We start from the raw sequence: 22908 nt of genomic DNA, 5'->3' as shown, positions 1-22908 counted from the left end.
GGAAGGTTGATATTAATTGTATTGCATTATGAAAAAAAACTGTACAGCAACAAGTCAGCATGTGAAATATAATGTACTGTAAGTCTACAGTGTGAGTACATGAGTACATTTATTTGTTTTTACACAGAAATAAGAACCTATTTAAGAACCTAGACAGCCTAAAATTGTGTTAACTACCATTAAACAAGAACCTGTTTAGGCTAACTCTAAAAAATGTAGGTTCTTACTCGCGGGTTTTTACTGTATTTCTTTATGATCCCCCCTTATTAGTGGTTGCTAAGTACTGTGGTACCCTCTTTTATACCTGTCAATATTTATCGTATTCCCTCATTCTAATGGTCCAAAAAATAAAAAAGAGTGGCAAGGCATAAAATAAAATGTAACGAGATGGAACGGAATGGTTCCTAAAAAATATGAACAGTAAGAAAGCATTCGATCATAAATCATCAGCTCCGGTAAGCGGTTAGTAAACGACCCTAGAATACCAAACACAGCCAAGAATGAAACAATCGACTACACTAGAAACAATCGCTGCCTGGTGGGCCATGATTTTTGATTTATCTAGCTGGAGTTAATATTTGAATATTTGTCGCGATCACTACTGGTAACTTAAAGATAATCGCTAAAGCTGCACTGGACGAATGATCGCTAGCGATATAGCTTCGGTGGCGAATCAAGACATGAGTGAGTGAGGACTTAAGAAAGTTAATATCCACCATTTCAAAATACTTTTGTGAGTAAAGCCTGAGAGAGCTAGACCTACTGAATAGGCATCCAATAATGAATCAAGCAGAGTTTCTTCTCGGATCGATGTAAAGTAGCTCGCATGTAAGCTGTGTGAACTGCTGCTGATCGTGCTAACTGGCCAGCCTAAAACAGCAATTATGTACGTGGATGCAATTTGTGAGCGGGACTTTTAAATCGTTTTCTTTTGAAGAGTGTAACTAGTGAAAGGGATCGACAGTTAGATAATTGAGGGGAGTGGGTTTTGCAGGAATTTATGTTGCTTGATATTCCTTTACTGAAAGGAGAGGTTGCGCGATGTTTTTTTCGTAGGTGAAGTGCTTGCTCTATATTTTTTGGGGGATTTAAGCATCCCCCCCCCCCTTCCCCCCTCAATGATAGTCCGCTTCTAAGGTGAGATAATAAAGAAAACACACAATAAATACATGCATATTGTGAGTGTCTATTTTGTATATGTAGACATGCGTGTTAATGGACCCTCTCATCGAGAATAGACCCAAATAGACACTAGGCAGTAGACATTTAGTGTGCATATATAGGCATAATAGACACACATGCTTGTAAACATGTTTTTGGGATTTTTACTTTTTGATCATTAAAAAAGGACCATACTTCCAGACACCGAGTGCTGAACCGTCGTATGGCAGCGCGAAGCATTTACGGCTACGCCGGAGATTTCGACCCCGACACCGCTATCCGAAGATTTACAGACTGACCAGGAAGCTCGGCCGAAGCCTAAGGGAGAGGTTAGTCGGCCCCTAGACCGTAGATGATTAACCCCTTGCTATGACCAGCATACTCAAAAATCGTGATTGTCACGCTGATGGTTTTGAACGCATTACTCACTCCTTTCCATGTGGGATGCGTTTATGAAAACTTAAAAGAAAGTGATGGTGATTTATATTTTATATATCGCCCTTTCTATATGAATATGATCAAAGGCGCTTTACATTGAATTGTGAATGACAGATTGCTTTTATGCAACTTACAAGCATGGGAGATGGTTGGTATGAAGTGTAGGCACTGAGGGTGGTCACTGCCAGGGTTTCTTTACGTCCTTTTACGTCCCTCCGATGTTGGTTAGTAACGATGAGTGTGGAGAGACGGGACCGCCTTTTAAAGTGGTCATCCGAGCCACTTGAGCCACAGATGTGATTACCAAGGCAGCAATTTCTTCTACTAAGTTATATTAAGACCCTGAGTGTTGGTCCGGCCGGGACTTGAAACACGACATCCCACACGAAAGTCCGATGCTCAACCAACTGAGCCAACTCACTCCCTCCATCCATGTGGGATGCGTTTATGAAAACTAAAAAGAAATGCATCATAGTAAATTTGATCTATTTCAAAGCTTATCTTTTATGAAAACATGGATTGTGGATTTTTACTTTTTGATTTATTAAAAAAAGGATCATACTTCCAGACATCGAGTGCTGAACCGTCGTATGGCAGCGCGAAGCATTTACGGCTACGCCGGAGATTTCGACCCCGACACCGCTATCCGAAGATTTACAGACTGATCAGGAAGCTCGGCCGAAGCCTAAGGGAGAGGTTAGTCAGCCCCTAGACCATAGATGATTAACCCCTTTTTGTTTTAGCTTCGCACCAGTGTCCCAAGATGTGCAAAAGGAACAGCATGGTGGTCTTTAGCAAGGGGGGGTCCTACATGGACGCCAGAGACACGCCGGGGTGATGAGCCCCGCCCCCCATGTAGACCTACACACTACAGATTACTACAATAAACACTAATACAAAAAGATAATCAAAACATCATTTACATATAGAGTATCATCCTGGTCTACCTAGGATTATACTCATCAAAACACTTCATAGGTTATTCAAGCGAACACAACGTTTTCCCTTGCATAAACGTTACACAAGTACAAGTGAAAAGAAGACAAAGAAAACTATTTTTAGGCTGACCAGGTTATAACAGTAATATCCGGAGAAAACTTTCCCAAAACATTCCAGGATCTGTTGAAAAAACGCCTTGATTTTCGACTAACCAAACGTTTAGAGTAACAGAGCAGATGGATATTAAGTCGTTTCACAACCTTTGCTTTAACCACAGAGGCAACAGGGAGAGTACCTTCAAAGCAATACTCATTCCTAGCCAACCACACAAAGTACTTCAACAGATTAAGAAAATAGGAAAAAACCGGTGGAATAATCTGCCGTTCATGATTGTCATATCCAAATAGCATATGACGAGATTGAAGGGATGGCGACAAGGGAGTAACACGCAGAAATAAGGTCTGAGCCCATAGTAACAGTTCTTGCATGAGGTTACATTCAAAGAATAAATGAACTGGAGTTTCCAAAGGATGTCCACAAAAGCATGAAGGATCAGCAATGTTCATACCAAACTTGACAAGTCGATCACAGGTATAGAGCACTCCATGGCAAATCTTCCACGATAGATCACGAACTTGACGATCCAAAGGCATAATGTTCACTTGTGACCATGTGTCTGTCCAATAGAGCTCGCCAAAGATTGGGCGAAATTTCAGAACGCAATTAGGAAGCATAACATTCCTTTCAATGATATTTGAATAAACAGATTTTGTAGTAAGAGATGAGATAGACAATGCACTACCATCAGAGGACCGCAGAATAGCAAAAGTTTTCAATTGAACTGAGAAATGGCCACCGACGTATGCCCAAGCATCTAAAAGTGAGGCATAAAAATCCGGTAGTAAATGAGAAGGATAATATGCAGGATATGAAAGAACAGAACGTAAATCATCACCAAATACTTTCTCCACAAAAAAGGAGAAGAAAGCACACCATTTCGATGGGGACAGGGCCCACCGCTTTATCCACTGACAATGAAGTGCGCGCACCTTTGATTGTATATCAATTAAACCAAACCCACCTTGAGTGGTGGATTGGAAAAGAACGTTTTGTGACACCAAATGCTTTTTCCCCGACCAAAAAAAATCCAAAGTACACTTGGAAGCTTGCGCCAAGACCCAGTTTGGCATGGCTAGTACTGAGGCACAAAACAATAGACCTGCCATGCCAAGTGCATTCAGGACAAGAGCCTTACCAGAATAGGAAAGATTACGATGTTTCCAAGAATCTAGTACACTAGAAAGTTTGTTTAAGCGACCATCCCAATTTGGATGAGAGACATCATCATTTCCTAAACATGTGCCAAGACAAGGAATACTGTCTGAAGACCACTGCAAGTCAATGGGAGGATCACTACGACCTCTCCAAGAGCCTGCCCAAAGCCCTTTAGATTTCTCTTTATTAATCTTAGCCCCAGATGCCTTTTCATATTCCTCATAGATGGAGAAGACAGTGGATATTTCATCGTCATCTGTACATAACAGGGTCGTGTCATCAGCGTATTGGGAAATAAGTGCTGGTTCATAATCAGGGTGCGGAAGAACCAAACCTCTTAAATAGATTGACGCACGGATACGACACGCTAAAGATTCGGCAATCAGTACGTAAAGGGGCGCTGACAGTGGACAACCTTGTCTTACACCCCTCGATAAATTTATAAAAGGTGTAAAGAAGCCATTTACCAATACCGAAGACTGAGGTCCAGTATAGAACAAGCGTACCCACGAGCAAAAGGAAGGTCCAAACCCCATGCCTTCAAGGACTCTGAGCATGTAGGACCATTCCACCCTGTCAAAAGCTTTTTCCTGATCCAAAGACAATAAGGCCAGAGGTGAATCAGTTATTTTGCCATATGTAACAGCATCTTGAAGAAGCCTGATGTTTTCACCAATAAATCTGCCAGGTACGGAACAGGTCTGGTCAGGAGATACAACATAAGCGATCACTTTTCGTAGACGGCCCGCGATTGATCTTGAAGCTATCTTGTAGTCTGTACATAATAGGGAGATGGGACGCCAGTTTTTCATCAAAAATCTATCTCCCTTTTTATATGAGAGCGTTATAATCCCTCTCCTCTGAGAAACTGATAGTACACCACACCTAAAGGCATAATTAAGTACAGCTACCAGGTCCTTTCCAATGAGATCCCAAAACTTTAGATAAAATTCTTTGGGAAGACCATCAAAACCAGGCGTTTTACCTGACGGCATCCCCTCAAGAGCCTCAAGACATTCCTTCATGGTCAAAGGACCCTCACACACATCTTTCACTTCTAAAGGAATTCTACGTTCCAAGTTAGAAATAAAATCATCTGCAATGGTTTCATCAGTTTCTTGTGAAGTAAATAAACCCTTGTAAAAAGAGAACCAAGCCTGCCTCAAATTCTCAGGATCAGAAACGTATTGATCATTGCTATCTAGAATAAGATCAATCATTTTGTTGGCCCTATTCTTCTTTCCCATACGGAAGAAAAAGGAAGTGGATCTCTCACCCTCTTCAGTCCATTTGGTACGAGCTCTTATTTCTGCCGCCTTGGCTGCCTCTCGATCAAACAATTCTAATTCATTGAGTACACTATGGTATTGATTTAGAACAGAGAGATCTCCCCCATCTACCAGAACTTTTAATGATCTTGCTTGAGCTTCCAAGGAATGCCTGGATGCCCGTCGTTTGAAAGATAACTTGGAACAAAACCTAGTGGTGGCTTGTTGGATCTTTCTTTTACCTATATCCCACCAAACAAGCAATGACGTACATGACTCTTTCTGAGGTTGCCAGGACTTCCATAAGTCCCTTACGAGCTCCACACTGTTATTTTTCAGGAGTTGATATAACTCTATCAAAAGAGTTAAAGTTACTCTACAGAGTGGAGTAACTTGAAAGAGAGTTAAATCTACTCTACAATGGGAGTAATTTTAACGCTTCCAAGAGTAAAATGCATTCCTCCAAGAGTAAATTTAACTCTTTGGAAATGACGAACAGTTGAACATTACTATAAAGAGTACATTATCAATAATGGAGTAGATTTAAGCCTATTTTTAGATAAAAAAGATAAACCATGCTGTTTTTAATTCATGTTTGACGGAAACAACCAGAGTAAGTTTGACTCTATTTTTGGAGTTAAATTGACGGGAGTTGTTTCAACTCCTTTCGTTAATGCGACCTTAGAGTAATTTTAACTCTGACGTATCGTACACAAATCTATAATTGCCTGTAGCACTCGACTCCTTTCTTTAAGTTTCACAAGGGAAAAAGCATATGCCGTTTTCAATTTTTTGGCTTTTTTTGTGGGTCAAATTGTCCATTCTCTGCACGATCGTACCGATGGTAAAGTTCTTGGCGCTCCTCGCTCGTCAGATCAACTTCACTTGCGCTAGAGCACTCAAACACTTCCAGAGTCGTCATCTTATGAATCGTGTTGTGTATCTTTCGTGATGAAGTGCTTGCGAATCAGATGTTTCTTAAAAAGAGAACATTTTTGTAGGTCTTCGCACAAGATTTATACCACACAGGACATTAAGGTTGGACTCGTTAGACCACGTGCACACTACATGCTTGTATCAAATTTTCTTGATCGTGATTGGTGGATCTTATATACATCGGCAATGCCAGGGATGTTTTTGGACTATGACCTGGTATAGAGTATCACTATTTCCCGCAGCAACGTACTAATCTTGGAATTGGAAAGTGCTTGTCTCGGTGTTTTGAAGTTAAAAACCAGCCTTAAACCCATTGAATTGTTATTTCAAAAGTAACTTTTGTGGTAATGGATGACTTACTTTCAAAGGATTCAATATATTGTGCAGGTAAATTACTATTTTGTTCGTATTATTTAGATCAGAAAGTTTAAACAAGTTTGTTTTGTTAATAATGATAGAAATTGAAAGCTTTCGGTGTTCTGTAACTGCAAAGCGATGCTCTTATTTAAGCTTAAGCATCCTTGTATATAGCTGAGTATGATAAATCATTAATAAAAGCTTTTTTTGTCCTCTCGTAGGTTATGGGTGCTGAATTATTGTATGATCCTTTGGTTTCTGCCGGAGTAAAGCACGAGGCTCGCACCTCACCAAGCTTGTTGACGATGAGGTAAATTCGAAACGAAACTGTCTTCCAAGATTTGTATTCCTTCAAGAAATACTGATATATACGGTAGAAAAATATATACGACACAGCTGGAACATTGAAAAAAGGGACCGATGGTTAAAGAATGAAAAGATTTAAGAGGATTGTTAATGATCATGTTTGTCGATGGCGCTCGATGAAGCCAAACATGCTCGGCATTAACCATATAGACAGAAATTTGAATTCGAATTTGTTTTGAAACTTGTATTGGCGGTTGTAATGATCTTCGACAGATGGGTTTGAGTTGGTAGCTATACAACAGTGAAATGATTTTGGTTTTGTGCATATCTGTGAAGACATAAGACGGTTTTCATCTGTGCCCGTATTATTAAATACAAGTTTCAAAACAAACTCGAAATAAGATTCTGAAAAATTGACTGAATCTTCTAGCCTTGATAGGAACGTATTAGCTGGTTTGACTGTTACTGAAAAATGAAGAAGTATGAGTAGAGATTGTGTCATGCAGTGAACGCAGGCGACATCAAATGTTGTTATTAAATATACTTATCATTTCGGCATTACTGGTTGTAACTATATTGCTGTATTGTTAGTAAATTATCATATGTAATAAACATTTTTTTAACCAAATGTAGTTTTGTAGTCATTTGTGTTATTATTCTTCAACGTACAGTGGGAATTGATGAAGCTTAAAAAGTAAGAAAAAATCTACTCCTGAAAAGGTGTAAATTTTACTCCTTTGAAAGGTGACAAACAGGGGGTTATAACAACTCCGAAAGGATAAATTTGACTCTGTTAGGGGGTTCAAAACAACTCCCATGTAGAGTAGAAGTCACTCTTTCATGGGAGTAAACGTTACTATTCATGGGAGTAAATTTTACTCTTGGAAGGGAGTTAAATCAGTGGAGTTAAAGTTACTCCAAAAAAGGAGTTATCCTGTACCTTTTTTTTCTACTCCACTTTTGGAGTTATATCAACTCCTAAAAAATAACAGTGCACGTATGCATCATTATCCAAAATACTAACATTGAGTTTCCAAAAATAAGGGCCTCTGGGTGGAACTTCAGGCAATATGAAATCAAGGAAAACAGCAGAGTGATCAGAATGCGGACAAGGTAAAATACTGCACTCAGAAACATGAGGAACAAAACGCAATGGAAGTCCGATCATATCAATGCGGGACGCAGCCATGCCATTAGTACTGATATAAGTAAATTCTTGGGTTCTAGGATGACAGTGCCTCCAAATGTCAATCAAGCGATTTTCATGGAATAAGATGGGAAGGACAGTAACACTGTCATAACTAGCAGGTAGTACAGAATTAAAGGATCGACGATCCAGAATAGGTGTAAAAACCGTATTGAAATCCCCTAAGAGGAGAATGTCAGACGTAGGATCAAGCCTATTATTTACTTGTGTCAAAAACCTATCTCTTTCAGGATTGTGATTGGGAGCATACAGGGAGACGATAGAAACTTTGCAAGAGTCATATTGGACATCTAAATAAGTGAAGCGGCCATTGATACCCGAGTACTGTTTAAGTACAGAAAAGGGAGAGGCACGCTTTAACAAAATTGCAGTACCACCAGAATGCTTTGTGTTGAAATCTCCAAAAGTTAGATAAGGAGAATTATCAAACCAATTATTGAGTTCTTGTTGTGAAATACAGTGAGTTTCTTGGATGCTCACAATATCAGGCGGGCGAGATAAGGAAGACAGCCAAAAAATAAATGTTGTTCTTTTCACATACTCTCGCAGACCATTTATGTTTATAGTGAGAGCCCTCATTTTAAACAAAAATCAACAAGTATTTATGATAGTTTCAATATTCTGAATAACTGCTTATTAATAAACCATCAATTTCAACATTTTCAATAATCATAACATTATTTGTAACATTATTCATATAACAAATGACATTACGTAAACAATTCATACTTCAATACAAATCCTTCAATATATGATTAGAAATATAGATAACTATATAAATACGCAAGAAAAATTAGGGTTTTTTTTTAGAACGTTGAGTAATAACCTCCTTTGGATCCACAGATCTTTTGAGGTTACGTAAATTAGTAAAGCAAATGTCCATCCCTTCAGCAGGTTTTTCCTTCGTCGTGTTTTGTTTGACCATATGACTAAATGAAGCAGAGGACAAAGATGTTCCCAAGGAAATTGAAGAGTTAGAATCACATGACAGAGATAGTACTTCAACATTTTGAAGAGAATCCTGAGAAGGAGGATTAGGAAAAAGCGGTTGCGAAGAAATAACTTCTGAGGAGGAATCCTTTTGCAAAGAAGAACGCAAATCTGTAGGTTCCTGTACAACTTCAGTGATCACACCTGACTGAGATATATTTTCTGTCAACTCTTGAGACTCCTCTGGGAGAGAAAGAGCAGGATGTTGCGGAAAGTCCTGTCCTTCAGGACGATCTATAGCGTAACGAGGGGGTTCAATAAGATCCTTCGAGCAAGCATAAGAATGGTGACCTTGCGCACCACAGCGGTTGCAGACACCTTTTAGGGGACATCTTGTATTTGAATGTCCCCACCAGTTGCATGAGAAACAACATAATGGCTGACTACGGTATCTAATATGAGCAATAAACGGGTCCAAAAGAACACTCGTAGGAGTATGCTCATTTAATGTCACAAAAAGCCGTCTATCTCCAGTTTCAAAGCCAAATTTGTCTAAATTTCTCCCCACTTGATTTACGCTCCCATATTTTTCAAAGTATTCCTTGATGTCGTCATCCTCCACCTCACAAGGGAGGTTTGAAACCGTCACAACTTGTTGAGGTGATTCAACCCCATTGAAAAAGCAAAAACAGCCCCTAATATAGATTCCTTTCGTAAATAACTGTTCCCTTTGTCTATGAGATTCCTCCTTAAACGTTACTCTACAAGAATAACCTGTATTAGACACCTGGACACATTTTATGGCAGTACGCAATTCGTTTCCAAGAACTTTTCCAATGGCCGCAATAATTTCATCCCTAGTGACCGGCTGTCTAAGCTTCTGTAATTGACGTGGAAGCCCTAATTCTAATGTATTTGGCCTATGTACAGAGAACATATTTGACCAAAAAATAATATACCAAAAATATTAATAATCAGTGCCCTTGAAGGAAATATTCCTAGGTTGTCGAAGTAGGACAAACCTAGGGAATAATCCAACAGGGGGAGGAGGATACAACTCCAGCTCTTGACTTCAGAAATCTTGATTCTTGAGTCTTGAGAATCTTGAGCCTTGAATCTTGAACTGTGAATCTCAGATCTTGGACTTGAATTTCTACACCGACTTGTAAAGAAAAACTTCACCAACTATCGGCAATCGTGAGCTTACTTGCAAAAGATGATTAACCCCTTGCTATGACCAGCAACCTCAAAAATCGTGATTGTGACGCTGATGGTTTTGAACGCATACTCCCTCCTTTCCATGTGGGATGCGTTTATGAAAACTAAAAAGAAAGTGCACCATAGTCAATAGACGTCTTACGTATATTGTGTATATTCTGCACTATCGCACCTTACTAGTATCATCAGCATACAGTATACTCTACTGAATGATGTCGAAACATGGTGAGACGTTGAGCGACAAGAAAGTTTTTTTCTAAAAGCAATTATGAATATGTTGGAAAATTCACGGAAGAAAGCGTAATATGAGAACGAGCCATAGAGGAACGAGTAAAACTAAATTTGCAAATTTAGTTTTATTTATTTTTTATGTAATCCCTACTAGATATTTTGGCACCCGGTTTTGGTTAAACTACCTGTGGTTTTTTTTTGTTTTTGTTTTTGTTTTCGTTTTTTTTTTTTTTTTTTGTTTTTGTTTTGTTTTGTTTTGTTTTGTATGTTTGTGGTCGTTTATAGCATGAACACGCTCTCGAAAACTGAGCTCGGATCGATCTTGGTTCTATCCAACATACAGATCGATCTAAAATGGACCTAGTGTGAAAGACGAGCCCTTAGCCCTGCCCTGATTTTGATGGCAGAAGTGACTTTCAGGGTTTGATAACGTAGAACGGTATTGAGAGAAAACTATTGTCAGAATCAAATGAATAGTGCTTCTTCCGATTACAATGAATTCTTTCAAAGAAGCTAGTTTACGAATTCTACAAAGGAAATATTAGGCGCATTATCGCGTTGGATTTTAATGCAAACGTTTACAAAAGTTTTCTACATATCTAAATATTTTTAGTCTATTATCTAGAATTCTACAGCAGAGGGCATAAGTTTGACCCAGATAGGTTCAGCCATAGTTAATAGCTATGGCGCAACTCAAGCTACAACTCGGCTACGGATACTCTGTATTCACTATCAACTTATATATTACTTATATTACTTATATATATTTATATATTTTTTTTCTATGCTCAGCCAACAGCTTCTAACAGCATCATTTTCTTCAATTTATTTATTTATTTTTCTGAGAAAGTGAAAGTTATTAGAGTCGATAAAAATGCAAAATGTTGGACGAACTTGTTTCAGTTTAGTCAAAAATTTCCCCTGAATATATAGTCTTTATTTTAAAACTATTATTTTATATCACTAGGATTTGATAACTCTTTGCTCCCTAACTGGGTTAGAATTGTCTTAGATTCAGTTGTTTAATACAACGATGATATTGTGGATGGTAGCAACGAGCTATTATTAACACTCAAGGGTACTCGTATGTTCGTCCAGTATTTTTTAATATATACGAAATAAGTCACGCTTGGAATAAATATGTGAATAACGGCGTAAAATCTGAAGCCGAATGCAGTCTGCGAGTTTATACTGAAGTATCCAAATCACAAGTTCTTTAAAGCCATTCATTGATGATACGTTTTATTCATTTTTTAGCAGTGTCTTTTAGGAGTTAGATAGATTTAAATGGGTTTTATTTGAGCGATGTCTAGGGTTGAATCTCACGATTTATTGATGTTTTGTTCTTCATGTTATGTAAATTATCATGGTAGTCAGTCCCATCACCTGTCTCTGTCAAACCTCTTGTTTGTTAACATAATTGACACTGGTAATCAACAGGGAACGATTTTTACTGGCAATTTTACGTCCTAAAAATCATTTTAACTAGAATAGAGCTTGCCTAGCTTAAGTATACAAATGCATGGTGTTTTGATCTATCGCGATTTATTCCTAGCCTGGTAGTGAGATATACGTCTAAAAATCAAATATAATACGAAGATTAAAGAAATAAACAAATTACTTATGATGAGCAATTAAGTTCTTTTAGTTTATAGTTATATTCGTCTAATACTTATCCATAAAATAAACTGAGCTCTTCGGAGGAATCCACGAAATCCGAGAAATCTGCAGTGCAAGCCTTGGCTGGGCCGTACAAGATTTTGGTTAAAATAACTTTTAAGAAAAGAATTTTTCATCGTCACATTCATATCAAGATATTTCATTCCTTTTTAGTGTCTTAGTATTTTACTTATTTTTTATTTGTCAGATTGGTTATTATTTTGTTATTGTATTATTGTATTATTATTGTTAAGTTGCGGACTTAGACGAGATCGTCAAATACACAACATATTTTACAAAATACTACTACTACTACTACTACTACTACTACTACTACTACTACTACTACTACTACTACAACAACAACAACAACAACAACAACAACAACAACAACAATATCAACACACCAAACCAGAAAGTTAGGTCTGCAGTGACACGGATAGGTTTATCTGTTTTCAATAATTACTTTACCTAAAAACTATTTCTTTAATTCGCATGTTTTGTCGAAAAAACCTGGAAAGGTAACAGAATTAGCCTACTTCTAATATACTAGATAAAATGATTTTATTTTCATGTACAATCATTATAACAGTCTAGTTTATAGAAGTACACTTTAAATTCTGTCACCGTTTCAGTTTTTTCGCACACATATATATGTTCCATTTTAACATATTTTCCATTTAGAAAATATGATAAAATGGTTAAACACATTTTAAAAGCTGCAAACAAAGACAGAATTAAAACCACAAAAAATCACCAAAAAATGTAAAGAAAAATATTTGTGACAAACCCTAGGGAGACTGGTACAGGTCAGGTCACGTGATCTCCAAGTCAATGGCAACGTGTTCTCATATAAATTCCGGCTCCATCTTCAACAAGGTTAGTCGACTCACAGAAAAAGGTAAAATATCCTTGAAACTTGCCTGATTTCAATTCTGTTTCTTGTAATACGTTAGAAGAAGACTTTATCTCGATACCTGTTTTATTATTTTATCAAAATCTTGTTATTTTGAGTGGTAATCGTCGGCTGATTTTGGGTGAATATTTTATGGCTGGTTTACTGTTTTCGTTTCGTTATGCACCCTGTCAGTCTGGTATTATTGGCCAACTTCTCTTGTTGCAAAACATACCAAGATCGTTCGTTTTTTACCCCAAATTTCACAGGAAAGCTAAGTAAATCATCCTGTATCTAACTATTATTAATATTAGAACGTAACTTTAATTTTGTCTTTAAAAATGGAAGTTTTCTTGGCCGGGTCTGTGAAATCGATATTAACTTCTCAACCATGACAAGACAGACATCAGGCCGGGAAACCATTAGACTTGTACAGTTTCACTATTACTGCGAAAGCTTCTGTTAAACTCAATAACCACTGCTCAAAATTCCTTTTCTTAAACTGGGAAAAACTGAAAATTTCTAGCTAATAAACCTCTTGAAGTAAATTCGAAGTTTTCCCGAATGATCAGTAGTCCTTATTTTGAGCAAGCAATTTCTGACTAGCTCAAGTGTCGAACCAGAATATTCACTAGATTCAACACCCACGTTTAAGGCAAAATTTTACCAATTTGGTCAAGCATTTACAATTTTCTCTTCCTTTTCTAAGATTCTTTTAAAACAAATACAATCTACAATAAAACTTTGAATCGAATTCTATAAATTGTTTGAAATAAATGCCATTGCCGTGACAATATTCACTAAGGTATAAATTTTAGCAAGGAGTTGTATTACTTCACTCGCTTGAAGCAGCTACTGGAACTTAACGATCATGGATCCTTCGAGGTTTGATACAAGTAAAAATAAAGTCTTGTATTACCAAAATCAAATAAAGAACGGTATTTTGAAGAGGAATGAACCAGTTAACAAGTCGATGAAAAAATCCGGGGTAAAAAGGAGCAAATTTTCGCTAAAGAAAGGATTAAAAACAAAGATATGTGAAAAATTATTGGAACCGACTGTCTCGGATAATCATCATTTTTATCGAAATAAGTCTGATTTAAAAGAATATAAGCAATTTTTCAAATGAGTATTTTCTTTAGTCCTACGACTAAGTACTCAGCTTCATAATTCGCCGTAATTATCCTACACAAGAACGTTCTATATTTTATAAAAAAAGAGCCAATAATCATATTATTCTGTCATTATTATGACTAATGCCTATGCTGTTTTAGCTTGTATTTTTTCCATTTTACAGGATATCTCGAGTTACGATGCTTCGCTCGATGAAGTTAAAGTCTCTGAACCCTCACATCACTTGTGTACTGTGTGGAGGATATCTCGTGGATGCTACTACCATCATTGAGTGTTTACACTCCTGTAAGTCTTCTCTGGCTAACGTCGTTCCTGAAAAACTTCTAAATAGCAATAATATGTGACGATGTAGTAAACTTTTGGGAGAAGGAGGATTGATTTTAAGCTACAGTTCCTTGCGATATATTTTGATGTATAAATTCAATGAGATCTAACCATGCACGGCACTGTAAACAACCTTATTAGCTATTCTTGCAGCAGTTTTAAATCGTAAATCGTCTTCGTTATCATATAAACATTCAAATATTTTTTCTATTTCTTAAACCAAACTAGAGAAAGAACTTCGTACGTGCAGAACTTCGTTAAAAAATACATCTAGTTCGTGAGCCGGATTTTTCCTTTCAACATAAGTGTTCTGAAACTACGGCCCTGTGCTCGAGATGTACTTAGTGCTAAATGATCACTATATGAGAGCACAAAAACGTTTTAACATCTACCTAGCTGAGTGCTCAACAATAATACAGAATACGTCTTTCATAAGAAATACAGCCAAAAAGAAACCAAGTTCTTTTAGCATTCTGAAGTCTTTGATGATTGCAGTCGTAGTCAAATAAACGATACGGATATATGTCAAGATTTCATTTTTTGTTTCGACGACCCAAAACCTTTATACAGTCAAATATATATTAGCTTAGAAAAACAGGTCTTAACCTGATAAATCTCTCTTTGATTCCGTACAAATAAAATCTCGTCTTCTTCTTTGTCATCGTCGTATTGTTCGAGTTAAACTTTACGTAATATTGAAGTTTCTAGTTTCTATAGTTCAACTTTTTGTCGGTGCAAAAGTACTTCTGTATATCTAGCGATAAAATATATATAATCCTGGTTCGCGTTTATATAAATCGGATTCTGACAAATATGTATATCGCTGTTTACACAAAACTATACAAATCGAGTATTTTCTGGCGTATTTTTATTTGTGTACAGCTTCAAGAATAAGTCAAGTAGATGGAAATATACGGTTTTTTTTATTTTTTTCAAAATTTGGCGAGAAAAATTAAGTGTTGAACAAAATCATAGTAACTTCAGCTCTCAAAGGTTTAGGTCAAGCGTTTACCAAATTGAAATCTTTGGCTTAAGAGAGCGACAACGATTTTTTTCCTTACTGATTGACTTAATCAGATGAATGTAATCTATGGCATGGCTGATCAAAAGTCATGCAATCGAAAATCGATTCTTAGTTGATCGTGAATGTTAGTTGTGAAAAATACGGCATATAAAGAATAAACGAAAACAAATAAAATATATGTAAAAGTGGCATTTCCCGACACAGCGGCTCTTGATTTCATATACTGATCATAAATTCCAGTTGGAATTTAGAAGTTTATTTTTGAGGGAGAAAAACCGGAGAACCTGGAGAAAAACCCTCGAAGCACAGGAGAGAATTAACAAGCAACTCTATACTCACAGACGACACCGAGCCCGGGAATCGAAATCCGGATCGCCACTTCGCCGAAAAGAAAAGAATGTCGAGCAAAGTTTCATAAGAAAATTCAACGCCAGAAGGCGCTCGAGAAAATCAAAATAAATAGGAGAAAATGGTTTTCTAAAGGCCGGTTTATACGGTACGATTTTCGCCTACAACTATCGTATATATACAACACGCTTGCGTCTGTCGTAGGCGAGTTGTAGGCGTGATTTACACGCTACGACTCGAGTTGTAGGATGTCGCGAGCGTGTTGTATATGTACAATAGTTGCCGTCTAAACCGGCCTTAAGATGTAAATGTTTCTATAAGAAAATCTCTATGTAAGTGTCTAGCCATCCATCGAGGATCGAAAGTTTAACTCTTTCATGCTCTACTTTATTGATAGTCTGCAGAAGTTGTATTATCTGTTGGCTCGAGAGAAGAAGCTTTCATTGTCCTGTGTGTGAAACAGAAATCCATAAAACAAGACCGTTTCTTAACATCAGGTACGTGTTACAACCATCACTCCGCGTAAGGGGCTTGTTGTCAGTTCAAGTTCGCTCAACACCTTCACACTACATTCACTATATATCTATAACACACAACACTCAAATATGCCATTCATGTATGTTGATTTTTACGAACGGAGGAATATCGGGAAACCCAGAGAAAACCCTTCGCGGCACAGGAGAGAACAACACATCAAACAGACTCAACTCACATACTGAGGGGGTCATTCGAGAATCGATCCCGCAGCACCCAAAATGCGTTGTTTTTTTTTTTTTTTTTTTTTTTTTTAAAGAAAAAATATTTGTGTCGAAAAACCTTTATGATTGCCTCTTTTAGACTTCGGATGAAGAATGCGGTCAAGATATATAAGTTAAACAATACCCGACCGCCGTATGTTCTAGTAGTTGATGATTAATGTATTCTTTCTACAGACCTGATCGCGTTCTTCAAGATGTTGTCTACAAACTTGTGCCAGGCTTGTATCATGGTAAGAGGAAATGAACGTTACTAATTTTAAACTCCATACTCATTTTTATCCTCTCCATATTTTCGGTCATTTCGGATTCATGGTTTCGTTAGTTTTGCTTTCCAATTCTTCTTTTCTTTATTTTTGTTTTATTTTCCCCCCTTTTTTTCGTTCATTTCTTTCGTTTTTTTTTTTTTTTTTTTTTTTTTTTTTTTTTCTAGTTTCTAGCTTCTTTTGCATTCTATTTTTCGCGAATTAATATATTTTGTCTTTCTTATAATTTCTTTGTTTCCTGACTTTTTTTGTAATTTCAGACGAGGTTCATCGCCGTAAAAAGTTCGAAGAAGAATTTGAAAAAGTAGAAAAAGGTAAAGTTCACTTTTCGTTTCGTATCCCATTCAAAATGTTTATCCAACAAATGCCTTTTCATTCTCCGCTACACGTTGTTTAGACAGCTTACTACTCTGGTTTTATAGGCTTTGACGAAGTATTTTTGAGCTTCTAAAGTTGTCATAAACAATTAAAACATACAGCACCTCAAATCAGAATTTATGATCACTTTGTTAGAGCCCCGTAAACTAGTGCAGTGTACAAAACAAAAAAAGAAAACTAGCGATTGGATGAAACATCAAATAATGATGCAGATAACTACAAGTAATCAACCTGAACGCCGTGTTGCTGGTGGGCACGTTAACTACTAGCCTCGTAGAGTCGGCACAAAAGAGCATTTCTCTGCATCTTTTGACGTTTTGCAAGCCCCTTTTTTTTTGTAGTACCATATTTCTTTTGTCATTTCAGAGCGCAGAGGAGAAGTAGTTGAACAAGAAACATACGAAGAAGAGAGTAGAGATCAAAAGAAAGGGTCAGATGTGATAGATGACCCAGTGTGCATTACACTCGAATTTCATGGGTAAGTGTTGTACTTTATCACTGCTCATAAGTTGAACTGTAAAATTTTGAAAAGTCAAAAGACTTTGAGATGTGATGTCTCATTCCTTTTTCCTCTTCTCTCCTCTTCTCTTCTCTTTTTTCTAAGTTTCTTTTTCCCAATTTCGTCAAATCAAGTTATCTTGATAAGTGACTCTTGTTTCACGAAACTCCATCTGCAACAAGTATTTTTTTGTTTAAGGCGCAAGAGAAACAGGGACGAGAAACAGGTAAGCACGCTTAGGCCCTGGCTAAACGACGGAACATGTTTCCCTAAATGCTTCCTAAGGTGGCAAAACTGTCAGGAAACATCGGGAAACAATGTCTCCATGCGTCTTGGAAACATGAAATCTTTCTGCCGCACAGCCAAAACATTTTTTGCGTCTTGGAAGCAAAATTTGTTGCACGCAGCAATGTTTCACATGTGGCTAAACTGGGAAACATCGAGGAAACATGCGAGCGGTAAACATGTTTCTGGAAACATGTTTCCTCGTTTAACCAGGGCCTTATCATATACAGTCAATTCAAAAAACGTTGTCGTTTGGCGAAAGGAACTCTGGGTAGTAATCATTGAAGCCGAGTTGACTCCATAATTTTATCTGACTAGTTATGCCTTGTTTACAGCACGAACCTTCGTAGGCGAGCGGGAAGCGTTGAAGAAGACGTTTTTTTAATGCCTTCATATTTTCGGAATTGTGAACTGAATCATAACTACTTTATTTATCTTTCCCTAAACCCGAAGACATGCATTTGACGGATTGAATTGTTTCTCGCCATTATTATCTTTACTACTAGCGGGAACAATTAATTCAGAACGAATATTTAACCGCTTCAGTGAATTTCACCCATATTTCCTTCGGTCCAGTCGCGTAGGCTTGAGCCGGTCGACGACAACGTTTTTTGAATTGACTGTATCTTTTAGAGCGATTTCAATTGGCCCTTGAACTAGAGTGAAGTCATTAATTAAATGTCTATGTGTGTCTAAATGTGTCTATTTGTTTATTACACGTTGACTAGCTAACACTGTTCTTATTTCACGGGTTACAGTCAAACTAAGAAACCTGTGAACACCTAAAATATGTCTAGAATGTTAAACATCCTGTTCTGACCAATCACATGCGAGAATGAATTCATTTCTAATTAACTGTCGCATGTGATTGGTCAGAACATGATGTTTAACATTCCAGACATATTTTAGGTGTTCACAGTTTTCTTAGATTGACTGTTAATGCCTTAACTCTAAAACAGAAGAAAACAATGGAATTGCTTTCCGCTTTTACTAAGTATTATACTGAAGAAATAGAAAACGCGCGCGCGTGCTGCGTGCAGTCATAAAGCACGCGGGGGTTGGCAGAACCCTCGAGAAGTGTTAGGACACTCGACACTTCTCGAGTGTTCTGCCAATCTCCAAGTGCATTATAACTCCACACAGCACAGCAAGCAAGTTTTTTATTTCTTTTATAAAATACAAATAACAATAACCGTTATTTTAGATAGGAATGACGCTACTAAAAGTGCACGCGCGTGCTGTGTGCTCTCAGAAAGCACGCGCTCCCAACCAATCAGAACTCGAGATTCATAACAGTTATTTTATAATAATATTTTTTCACCGGCCAAATAAAGTCAGTCCATACTCACTATCTCAACTAGAGCTATCAAGGTCTTCCTTCCTCAAAACGTTAGACCCAGTGGTTGAGATGTAATATTATTTATAAATCTACTATGCAATATACCATCATTCCATGCCTTCAGTGCCACTGCCAAATCTATTACTCATTAAATCCGTTTAATCTCGGGAATTTAATTATTTCTCATGTAAAACGATTGTACTTTTCCCGACACCAGGAAAAACGTTTGCGTATGCGTGCACTTCAGCACGTTTTCTAAGAATTTTGAAGAGTTTGAGTGAGAAAATAAATGTTTGTTTTCTCCAAGTATACAAAAAAGTTCGAGAGTATACTTTTGTCAGACCTAGATACTGTATTAACAAACACAATATAAAAGAATTAGTCTTAAGTTTCAAGCATGGACACTAAGTTTTGGCATTTTGTGAAGTCCAATTTATAAGGCATGTTTGAAAGCCAAATTTACATATGTTTTGACTAATTTGCATACGGATTCAGAGCATGCGCAGACGTTTTTCACTCGTATCACTTTTCCCGCCATCTAACATAGCTGCCGTCACGTGATGGTGCAACCCCTTGCATGTGACGTCAAAGGAGTTTAATTAGGAGGACGAAACAAAAGAATTTATATTTCCTGAGAATTGTTTCGAGAAATCTATTGTTATGTCCTCCAAATTGTGCTGCATTCCCACGTGCTGCCAGGGGTCTATTACAAGTATTCGTATTCCCTTTCCAGATATTCCCAACACGTTATCTGCGCTGTTCATCAAAGCTGCCCGTCGATTTACTCAAGAAATTCGTTACCATGAAATTCGGCATCCCACAAGATACGCATTCTGTAAGTTTTTCTAGTGTTAAGTCGTATTCTATAACTCGAGTACTTAATATAATTGTGCCTTAATGTTTTCCCATGTATGACCACGTGTCAATCGAACTCCGTAGTCATTCCCTAGAAGTAGTATCATTTATTGATCAACGACTGCGTATGAAAAGACGCATGAATATGGATACCAAACTCAAACAAAGAATCTTATTCTCAAGAGAATGACACGTGGTCTGAAATGGAAAAACATTAGCATCAAGATATGATGTCAAAGCAGCTTAATTTGGAGGACAAAACAAAAGAATTTCAATGAGAGTTGGAAACCTATTGTTATTCCCTCCAAATTGAGCTGCATTCCGACGTGCTACAAGGGGTCTAAAAGTGCTTGCACTACACATCAAAGGTTCAAACAATCGGGCAAGGTCTTGAATGAAGAGTCCCGTGGCCCTTGTAGTCCGGCATCGAGAGCCTCCAGAAGAAGGGGGGTCCTTATCCCATTTCCTAGCCCCCATTTTAACCAAATCCCTATGTTTTGCTTAAATATCAATCCCATTCCCAGTGCATAAAGTCCCATTTTCCCAGCCAAAAAAAGGCAAATCCCAGCTCCCATCTTACCCCTTCAGGACCCTCTATTGAGGCAAGGCTTTTATTTCAATCTGACCTAGCTGTTTCGACAGGCAGCCCGTTACTGACGTCGTAAGGTATTACTATATGTTTCAAAAATGTGTGGCTAAATGACTAATCGTTTATGAAGGTTGAGATCGTACGCTGTGATGAAATACTGAGTGATCACCTGACGATGAAAGAACTCTGGAGAATATATGGATTACATACCAAGGTAAAACACATCTTTAATAATGATGATGATGATGATGATGATGATGATAATAATAATATATTCTCAGGGTTTCTAGGTCAGCACACATCTTTACTAATCGGGGAGACAACAAATTTTCCTCCTCGTGTTTTCAGTAGCGAAGGGAAACAGTCTATCATACCAGTTGCTGGGGTCAAACTATATCAAATTGTGTTACCTAAGTAATATAAAACGTTTGCGCTTATGTCTTTACTGTGATATTAACACGCTGGAAGCTGTAAAAAACTAGAGAAGCAATATTGGAACACGAGGCGTAGCCGTTAGCTTCAGTCTCTTGCTTTTCGAACTTAACGCTCTATGGCTTCCAGATTGTTTATTTTACATTGCAGACACACTCAAGCGACCTTTCTTTAATGGTGCTCTAAAATATATCTTAAGGGTTTTTTGCAATTGTGTCTCTGTACTTTGATATAACTACGGTAGCCAATCAGAGAGCGCGTTATATCTTAATAATGTTTCATAATATTTATGAGCTACCGCTTGATTGACTCATTGTGTTCCCTTGCATCGTGTTGGCAGACCTTCATCGATCTACAGTACATCATTATCGATAAAAAGATTGACACTCAAATAGAAGAACTGCCTAAACGAATCCCTGTGATAAAGATCAAAAAAAGACGAAGGAGAAAACAGAAATCTATCTCAAGCAACGATGGCACGAGTATTGCACCGATAAAACGAAAACGTCAAAGACGAATAGGAAGAATATGTAAGAAGATTGGTTTGTCAGAAACCACAGATACTTCTCTTACCGCTTTGAAATCAATAGACGAACAAAATAGTGATCAGCCTCACAACACACCATCTTCTACTCCTCAGCTTGCAGGAACTGCTGGTCAGCCGTTATCGAGTAACGCGCATGCTCAGCAGGAAAATAAAAACGAATCAGTTCCTGAATCAGTGAAACAAAATGACAATATTAAGATGGACACTTTTGTGTGTCCTGTCACCCCAGAAAGTGACACTGATCACACCGTGCCTCCATTACACACAAAACAAGAACAAGTAGATGTCTCTACAAGGTAGTACATATCCTCGTCGGAATAGATAATTAGTATTGTATATAGATTTGTATACACTAAATTGAAGAATCGTTGTCGGGTTCAGAAACATAGAACAGAAAAGCTGAGACCGAAATGGCACATGGGAAATGACATAATTATATTATAGTTTATTCATTTGCGCCATCCATGCAGTCGGTTTAGAATGCCAAACGCGTATCAGAAGACCTGCGTTTGAGAGCCGTTTGGCTTCGCATTTTTAACAAATACGTCTTCAAGTCAATGACTGTTTTAGTACCTTCAGCACAACGTTAACAACCTCCATGGTTTTAAAAACAGTGGATGCTGCCACGGGTCGCCGGTCACAGCTTGCATCTAATTAACATACTTCCCATGTGCCATTTCGGTCTCAGCTTCTATGTTCTATGTTTCTGAACCCGACAACGATTCTTTAATTGAGTATAGAATTCAATTGACATGTGAGTCAATAAAAATGTTTTGATTTTAAAATCCTGGGTTTTTTCTTTCCTCTTCGTTTGTTGTGCATATTTCAGACCATGTGATGCCACTCTTGGGATTTGATTTTTTCATGTGTAAATATTTTGACATGTTCTTCTAAATTGCTTACTATCAATCACGTGACTTTTTGGAGTTGACTGAGGGGCAAACAAGCGGTTGACTGGGGGGCAAATAGTGGTTGCTAAGTCAAAACATATCAAAATAAGTCCTCAAACTATTGTATTTGACTATTTTCACGACATCAAACCAGCAAACAAGAGATCAAAACAACCTCCAGGATTCTACAAGCCATTAAAAAAGAGCTATTACCGGAAGTGACGTCTATTGATAGCAACCTATAGAACAATTACCAAGGGAATGTCATGTGATCTGAAATGGGCAATTTGCATACAAAGCTAAAAAGGTTGCTGTCATTTTAGCTTACGGCATATTTTTCAATCGTTCTTTTTCAACTGATATCAGCTGTTCCTTCAATTTAAAAAAATAATAGTCAAGGGAATTAATTAACACGTGTTAAAA

The 22908-nt window shown here is 37.4% G+C and overlaps 1 protein-coding gene and 1 long non-coding RNA gene across 2 annotated transcripts; both read left to right on the top strand.

The window, feature by feature from the left end:
• The first annotated feature begins 6213 nt into the window (after positions 1–6213).
• On the top strand, positions 6214–7308 carry LOC148907436 (uncharacterized). Its single transcript, XR_016121152.1, has 2 exons — positions 6214–6404; positions 6596–7308. It is a non-coding gene; the product is annotated as an uncharacterized LOC148907436 (long non-coding RNA).
• Positions 7309–14121: 6813 nt separating this feature from the next.
• On the top strand, positions 14122–22380 carry LOC116308076 (polycomb group RING finger protein 1). Its single transcript, XM_031718437.2, has 9 exons — positions 14122–14239; positions 16048–16147; positions 16583–16638; positions 16932–16985; positions 17416–17527; positions 17747–17774; positions 19906–20007; positions 20747–20830; positions 21389–22380. The coding sequence occupies exons 1-9, from the start codon at positions 14134–14136 to the stop codon at positions 21893–21895; spliced, it is 1149 nt and encodes a 382-aa protein (XP_031574297.2). The 5' UTR covers positions 14122–14133; the 3' UTR covers positions 21896–22380.
• Positions 22381–22908: the final 528 nt, after the last annotated feature.

The sequence above is a fragment of the Actinia tenebrosa genome, unplaced genomic scaffold (genome assembly GCF_029948245.1).
Source record: "Actinia tenebrosa isolate PJP-AT-01 unplaced genomic scaffold, QUT_ActTen_1.0 PGA_scaffold4__44_contigs__length_22323623, whole genome shotgun sequence".
Taxonomy (NCBI): Eukaryota; Metazoa; Cnidaria; class Anthozoa; order Actiniaria; family Actiniidae; genus Actinia; species Actinia tenebrosa.
This window is presented reverse-complemented; position numbering and strand designations above follow the sequence as displayed.